The 7,878-nt window shown below is 51.2% G+C and overlaps 1 protein-coding gene across 1 annotated transcript; it reads right to left on the bottom strand.

Annotated features, from left to right (window-relative positions):
• Positions 1-331: 331 nt before the first annotated feature.
• On the bottom strand, positions 332-5,721 carry LOC130583878 (biorientation of chromosomes in cell division protein 1). Its single transcript, XM_057383503.1, has 4 exons — positions 5,518-5,721; positions 4,283-4,407; positions 2,368-2,568; positions 332-1,174 (listed from the first exon to the last, which is right to left on the bottom strand). The coding sequence occupies exons 1-3, from the start codon at positions 5,719-5,721 to the stop codon at positions 2,370-2,372; spliced, it is 528 nt and encodes a 175-aa protein (XP_057239486.1). The 3' UTR covers positions 332-1,174; positions 2,368-2,369.
• Positions 5,722-7,878: the final 2,157 nt, after the last annotated feature.

Below are 7,878 nucleotides of genomic sequence, written 5' to 3'. Positions count from 1 at the left end.
GCCAAGAGATGCCCTTAAGGCTCTAAGGGAAAACGTTTATTACTGGTTTGGAGCAGTCTTTAACACCCAAACCAATATCCAGGAGAGAGCCCTTCACTCACACAATCCTCACAGTATTTTACATTTTTTGAGATACCTTATGTGGAAAGGAGTATTAATAACCATCTTAATTCATGATAAGAAACAACCTCAGCTGGTTAAATCTGGATTAATCCAGAAACTATGTAAAATCACACCTTCATTACAATTCCAGCCATTGGGACTCCTGGATTTCTCCATGTCAATTCCCCTTAAGATAAAAAAATTCTCAAAAAAGCCAGGCCTCAAGARATGCTTTTTGAGCTGTTTTATTGCAAAAAGGTGTGGATATTTGCTGGCAGAATAGTTGATCACATTCTCCATTTGACTGTCATCCAGAGGACACTGCATGCATTCAAGCTGAAAGCATAAGACAGTTTCCACCAAGCACCTGAGAAAGAAAAGTCTTCCAAGCTGAAAGGGACAAATGTCCACCTGATCCCTTAGTTTGGTGTGCCCTTTGCTTCCCAGATTTCCCTGGGAATGAGGAGTGACATCAGCTATAGGCATAGCCAACTGTAAACGTGTTCCTGTGATGGGACAAAATTTATCTGGATAATTGATCCTGAAGCCTCATCTCCAGTTTTGAACAGGAAATGCCCTTCCTAAAGCAGGCAGTGCAGTGAGTTACACCTGATTCAGCACCTCCTACCCCCCAAAGGTGCAYGAGGCTTCCTCTCTCTGGCTTCCATCAAAGGAAATCTGACAGCTCTGCTTGGTCTCCAAGTGAATTCCCCACCCCCAAACCCTCTCTCATTTCTTTGTGCTCCTTGTATCATCTCCAACCATTTCCCTGCTCCCTCCAGACACCACATAACTCCCTTTTCCTTCCCACCCCCTTGCCCCAAGGCATGACTAATAAATACATGCTGCTCCCTGCAGTTCACAGCAAAAACCTCTCCCCACTTGGGCAGTGCACAACTGGGCACAACTCCAGGTGCACCTGAATTTCACCATTTCAGTGCCTATTTCCCACAGGCCCTACAAAGGTTCATCAAATCTTTGGCAGGCAGCAAATCCTGCACCGAAGGGAACAAGGAATCCATTGCCAAGCTAACAGGACATTGAACTGCAGCTGCTCAGCAGCAGGATCTCCCTGCAAGGGGAAAAAAAAGAGAATTTAGAGGATGTAAAAGTACCTTCACAAGTCAGTGCATTAGGAGAGATTAGGATATATTAACAGCTKCATTTGCTGTGGGTTATAATGGACTTTTAAACTACTCGAACCAGACAAATGCAAAAATTAAAGGCATTAAAGCTGCAAGTCACAARTAAATAACTCAGGATGATACTACAGGCACTTAAACTTCTACTATCAAGCTAAAACTCCTGCTGGTTGCTCTWATAATTCCAAGCATTAGAACAGCTATTGTAGGTTCTTATTCCTTCCTAATAAATCAGCTGTAGATTATATGGAGTATTTTTACTTTCAGAAAGCTCTGGCAGATGGAACAACTGACAATTAACTTCTTTCATGCAGCATGGTTTTAAATTCCCCAGCAAAGCTGCAGATTGAAATTTCCCATCAAGGCAGTGGCTCTTCGATATCCAAATCAACCTTTAGATCAGGGCCTGAGCAAAGATGGGCACATCTTGTGCCAGGACAGTTATGGCCCCCTGAGGCCCCTGGAGTTATTTTAATCACAAAAGCCAGAATGAACTTGTTTGCCACAAGGGCACCCTGAGTTCCTGCAGCTGAAGATCCGGGTTAAAGATCTGTTTAAACCAGTTCATTTGGAGCAAACAGCTTTTCACTCCCAGAAATACTGCCTTTACTCCAGTGGGACTGTTTTGGTCAGTGACAATTCCACACTCCAGTGGTTGTTCTAAAGCAGAGATATTGAAAACTTTCAATGCTAAACCACAGTAACTTGTCACCACTCTGTTCTCATCAGTGTTTCACTGAATGACATATTTTTCATCCATTTGATACAGTTCTGAAGTTTATCCAGCCACTTCCATGTCAATGCTGTTAGATATGAGTTGATTTTTTTTTTGGATGTTCTTTACTGGAATAAAAGGCCTTTTGGCCTGATCCAAACCCAGCACTGGCAGAGTGCACAGTGTTCCTTGATAGCTGATTTACATCATCCCCGTGCCTCAGTYGCAGTTATTTTTAGCAGCCTCTGGAGTGGCAGCAGCTCAGAGGGTGTGTGACAATGACAACAGGCTGCTGATCAAAGTGTCCCCCSTGCCCTKCCAGGCAGGGTCAGCCTCTCTATCCTGAGTGATACAAATACAGAGATGAGCACACCGAGAATATCAGCACTAAGTGCACAGATAGCARACCTTTAGGAGGCGTCCTGAGATGGAGCAGGAGGATCCTTATTCTCAGGCTCTGGAGGAGGAGCTGGCACATTTTCCTCTTTCTTTTGTGCAGCCAAAAATTCATGAATCGCCCTCTCTATCTGGGGCCTGAAGATGTGGTTTAGTTTTGGATCCACCACCTGAGAAATAATTCTGTCCACTCCAGCTTCCAGCATTCCTGACCTTGAACAAAGACAAAGAAGTCATTCAGCTCCTCTGAAAAACTTCTCCCCAATCTCCTCCAGCAACTCTCCAGAGCCCTCCTGTCAACTGCAATTAGCATTAACATGGTGAGAACTGCAGCCTACTCAGGAGATCCTTAACAGGGACTTGTTTCAACCCCCTATTTCTCTCCCTGCTCCCTACAGAATTAACAACTCCCATCTGCTCTCCCAGGTACTTAAATGACACCTTGGCCAAGGGCCACTTTTAATAGGGCTCCTGTGGAAACCAGGTCAACATGAAAGCAAACAAACACATTTTGGCACAAATATATTTTGGCACAAAAAGAGAAACAAACTATTCTGAGGAGGAGGGCAGGTGAGAGCACAGGGTTTTGWTTTTTTTGGCTGAGTGGGGGAAAAAGAGCCCTGCCCCAAAAAGCAGGACTGTCACTTGCTCCTTGTAGCAGTCTAGACAGATGGGTATGAATTATAAAAACAAGGCACTGAGCACACAGCAGGGTTTCTGGACTGAGCACCAGGAATTGAAGTGACTGATGACTTCAGGAGCTGTGTCAGGCTCCTGGATTGCAGGGCACAGGCTGTCTGCGAGGCTTAAGTCATGTCTGCAAAGGAGCAGGGACAGGAAATGGGAGAAGGAGCCAGGGATAATGAGGCTGGGAAGGGTGCAGGCACAGGCACCTCGTGGCACCTCCAGGTAACAGCACCCTGGGTGGGTGTGACACACACCTGGGCAMCCCCAGGGCTCAGCCCTGCCACTCCAGGACAAACAGGGACTCTTCAAACTCCCCAKGACTGGGGCTGTTCTTTACACTGCGACATTTTGGGTGCCTGATTAAAATTCAGCAGCTCTGAAGCAGTGTCAGAATCCCAGAATGGATGGGGTTGGAACGGACCTTAAATATCATCCAATGCCATTGGCAGGGACATCTTCCACTGTCCCAGGGTGCTCCAAGCCCCGTCCAGCCTGGCCTTGGGCACTGCCAGGGATCCAGGGGCAGCCACAGCTTCTCTGGGCACCMTGTGCCAGGGCCTCCCCTCCCTCTCAGGGAAGGATTTATTCCCAATATCCAATCTAACCATGCTCTCCATTAATTTGAAGCTGTTTCCCCCTGTCCTGTCACTCCAGGCCCTTATAAAAAGTCTCTCTCTGTCTTGTTGGCTCATTCAGGCACTTTTGGTCATCCCAAAGCTTCTCCTCTCCAGCTGAACAATCCCAGCTCTCCCAGCCTTTCCTCCCAGCAGAGCTGCTCCATCCCTGTGACAATCCCAGTGATCCCCAGGGCAGTATCTGGAACAGCTGGACAGGAACTGTCCTGTGCTGCAGGAGCTCAGGCTGCTGCAGTGATCGCTGCTGACACGGGCTGGAGTTGCACACACAGAACCTTTGGCATCCTCAGAACTCTCTCAAAAGGATCTTTAAAGGCCTTTAAAGGGTCTTCTATTTGCTGAAGATAAAGATCAAACCCATCCAGCTCAGTACAGCAGGCACAGCAATAATTTGGACAGCAAATGTGAACACTTCACCACTCAAAAATACCCATTTCAGGTAGAGCAATAATGWGCATTTTGRGGAGAGTTCAGACTGCCCCACTCTYACAMTGAAACTCAGGGAGCACAACAGAAAAACTCAGTTCTGCCAATTCTCCTTTGCTTTAGGTGATTGTTGGCTTCTCAAATATCACAATTTACTGCACAGGCTGCTGCTCACTTACTGAATCACACTCTGCCTCAGCCCRTTCCGTAACTGGTTCTTGTTCATGGCTGGGTTCCATTCCTGCTTGTCCAGGTGGGTCGAGACAAAGTTGTCGACTTTCTGCCTCAAATTCTGATAGGCTGGCTAAAAAAAAAAAATAAATAAATATAAATCCAGCTCAAGTATCTGCAAACAACCCCCTGCCAGAGYCCTTCACAGTGCATCTATTGTCACACACAGACTGCTCTGTTGTCTGTGTTTCCCTCCTTTCACTCTCTGAACAAAGATAATCCTGTTTTCCCTGAGAACACAACTGGAAATCGCACAGAACACCCAGTATGTTGTAATAATTTAAATAGCTGGACAGATTGGGGTTGAAATTGCAGTGAAATGCAAACTGTGCAGACAGGAGTTGTTTAAGAAGAGTTCTTGTTGTCTGGAAACCCTCCACCTCAGAATTCCTAGGAAATTGGCTGAGTAATATTCTCACTAAGAACTTGAATTATTTGCTTCTGTGGCATTAGCAAAGAAGTATAAAAAAATACAAAAATAATTATAATTATTTGAGTTTTATCAGAAAAAAAATTAACTCCCTTCAACAGGAATTTAACTAACAAATTCATAGAAACAGCCAGGACCATCGACATCCTGGATGCAAGGGAAAGACAARAGGGTGACAGGGACATTTCAGAGTTTGATGTGTCGTGGTGTCTGTCCTGGGCAGCACTGAGGGAGCTGCAGGCGATCCAACAGCTTTGGGAATGTTTTTGGCCCTGGATGAGGATGACAGATCCCAGGACAGGGCTCTTGTTGGAAGMATTAAATTTTGGGAAAAACAAAAAACGTTTAATTCTGCCAGAGCAACTGCGAACAGCCCAAGTGGGCACTGACAGCCCAGCTTCAATACTGACTACAAATGATGATGAGTTTGTTGTGGCTGAGAAACAATAAATGTCAAATGACAGTCTGACAACATCTCCTCAAGAAACAAAGGTTAACGATTTGATTTGAGAATAGGAGAATGTTTGATCATGTGGAAATATTTGATATATAGGCTGAGCGCAGCACTGTTCTCATGGGAAGCTGTTCTCCCAGTAAAGCCCGGGCTGGGAAATGCAAGGCTGAGCCCGTTCTCTGCCCGTTCCTGCCCGGGGGTGTGGCTGTGGCTCCAAGGATCTCCCGGGAGCAGCCCCACAGCCACGGAACCCGGCGGGGAGCGGGGAGCGCCCCGGGCTCGGTGCCCGGCCCCGGTACCTTGGTGTCCACGTCGGCCAGGCAGTCGCGGCGGAAGCCGTCGAAGAGGCCGCGGCTCTTGAGCTGCTCCACGATGATGGCGATGAGCTGCGGGTCCCCGGGCGGCAGCGAGGCGGGGTCGGTGGGTCCGGAGCCCGCAGCCCCCGCGCCGCCCCCGCCGCCCCCGCCCGCCGCGGCCCCGCCGCCACCGCCGCTCTCCGACATCGCCCGCGGCCTCCGCGCCAACGCCGGCGAGCACCGATTGCGTCACCGCGGCGCGGGGCGTCACGGGAAGGCGAGTTCTCCACGGGAGAGGCGCTATAGGCAGAGTGCTGCGGAGAACTACAAATCCCAGTATGCACCGCGGCGCGGCGCCGCAGGGCTGCGGAACGGCGGGCACGGCGTGTTCGCGGTGCATCTTGGGAGTTGTAGTTCAGRGGGCTGTTGGGGTCCTCCCGGTTCCACCGGGGGCTGTTGGGGCGGTGGGAATGGGAGTGCGGGGATCACCCGGCCGGGGCGGTCACAGGGCCCCCGTGTCCTCTCGGGGCACGCTCAGCCGGGCAGAGGGCCCGGAGGATGCTCCGGATGTGTGGCAGGATGCTCAGCATCCCGGTKAGCCTGGCACCCCTCTCCCAGCAGGGTACCAGCCAGGTTATCAGCCAGGTTGTGACTTCAGTCTGTTCTTCTGAGCCGTAGGGAGCGCAGCGCTCATGCAAATTCAGAAAAAAATACCTATCTGTGCGGGATCATCCTGTATTTCCATCGGGACCCGGTTTCCATCTGCYACACAAAGGAAGGGCTGTGCCAGACTCCTCCTGCACACAGTTCCTGAACGGGGACAGTGGTGGCACCTGGGACCTGCAGGGCACAAATTCTACACGTTGGTTTTGTTGCCTTTCCCGTGATGTTGTGTGCAGTAATTGGCTCATTAGAATATTCCCAGTAGGGAAAGCAGTGCACGAATGTAACCACAGAATCCCAAAATAGGTGGGGGTGGAAGGAACCTCTGGAAATCATCCTGTCCAAACCCCAAGTCTGTGACACAGGGACACATCCAGGTGGATTTAGAATGGCTCCAGAGGGGAAAATTTCACACCTCCCTGGGCAGCTGATCCAGAGCTCTGCACTTTCCACGGAAAGAAGAGGAGGTGGAACATTTTGTGTTTTAGTTTATGGCCTTTGCTCCTCATCCTCTCGCTTTTCCATGGGTACCACTGAGAATTCTGGCCCCATTCTCTTGAGGACGATTCGCCCTGCACAGGGATGCTCTGCACAGGCGCAGCCTCTCCTCTCTTTCTGCAGACACACGAGCTCCTGCTGCAGCACAGAACCCGTCCCTCTGCCTGGTCACTGTCCCTGCCCGGTGCCGGCTCTCTCGGGTCGGCTGTGAACCCCCCACGCCTCATCCAGGCGCTCAGAAACATCCCTGGAATGGCATTYCTGCCGCCAGCTGCTGGCATTTTGTCCCCAGCCCTTGTGACACGGGGAGATAACCCCGGGCAGGAAAGCATTCCTGGAATTGTGGAATTGCCCTGCCCGGTGGGAGCCGCGGGGATGTGTGTGCGTGTGTCACTAGATGGATGTTGGAGCCCCGAGCTGATGCCACACGTGTGACAGCAATGACAGGACACTTGGGACACTGCGTGGGACSAGCACGGGAACGCGTTTTGTGAAACAGAAATCTGTCAGGAGCCTGCAGCTCCTCGTTCGGCGGCTTTTAGGGCACGTGGCCCTGGTTGTTCTGGSGAGCAGGGGAATCACGGAATGTCCTGAGCTGGAAGGGACCCACAGGGATCATGGACCGAGCTCTGTCCCTGCCCAGACCCCCCAACAATCCCCCCTGTGCAGCCTCGGGGCCGGGACCATTCCCTGGGGAGCCTGGGCAGTGCCAGCACCCTCTGAGGTGCCCAGAGCCTTTCCCTGCTCCAAACCTGACCCTCCCTGGCCCAGCTCCGGCCGTTCCTGGCTCCCGTCCCGGTCCCCCAAGGCGGTTGCGGGTCGGGGACAGGGCTGGGGACAGGAGCAGGGACCATTTTCCCGTCGGGAGCGGGGAAGCAGCGCTGCGATCCCGGCAGGTGGCACCCGGCGGCCGCGCTCCCCATCCCCATCCCCATCCCGATCCCAATCCTTCCCGAGCGCTCCTCTGCTCACACCCCTGGCAGGGACGGAATTAACGGGTTTTAGCCTCATTRTGGAACCCGCAGCGAAGGCAGAGGGGTGGGCTCCCTCTTGGGACCCTCGCAGCAGCAAAGAAGCGAAGGAGAGGCAGATTTTTTTTCTTTTTGTGGGATTTTCCTGCCGTTCTGGGAAGGCTCCTTCCTGTGGAAGGGCCGAGAGGCAGCGACCTCAAGGCAAAACCAACCCCTCAGCAGCACAGAACCC

Source organism: Malurus melanocephalus, unplaced genomic scaffold (genome assembly GCF_030028575.1).
Source record: "Malurus melanocephalus ecotype Western Australia unplaced genomic scaffold, MMel_1.1 scaffold_637, whole genome shotgun sequence".
In the NCBI taxonomy this organism is placed as follows: Eukaryota; Metazoa; Chordata; class Aves; order Passeriformes; family Maluridae; genus Malurus; species Malurus melanocephalus.
This window is presented reverse-complemented; position numbering and strand designations above follow the sequence as displayed.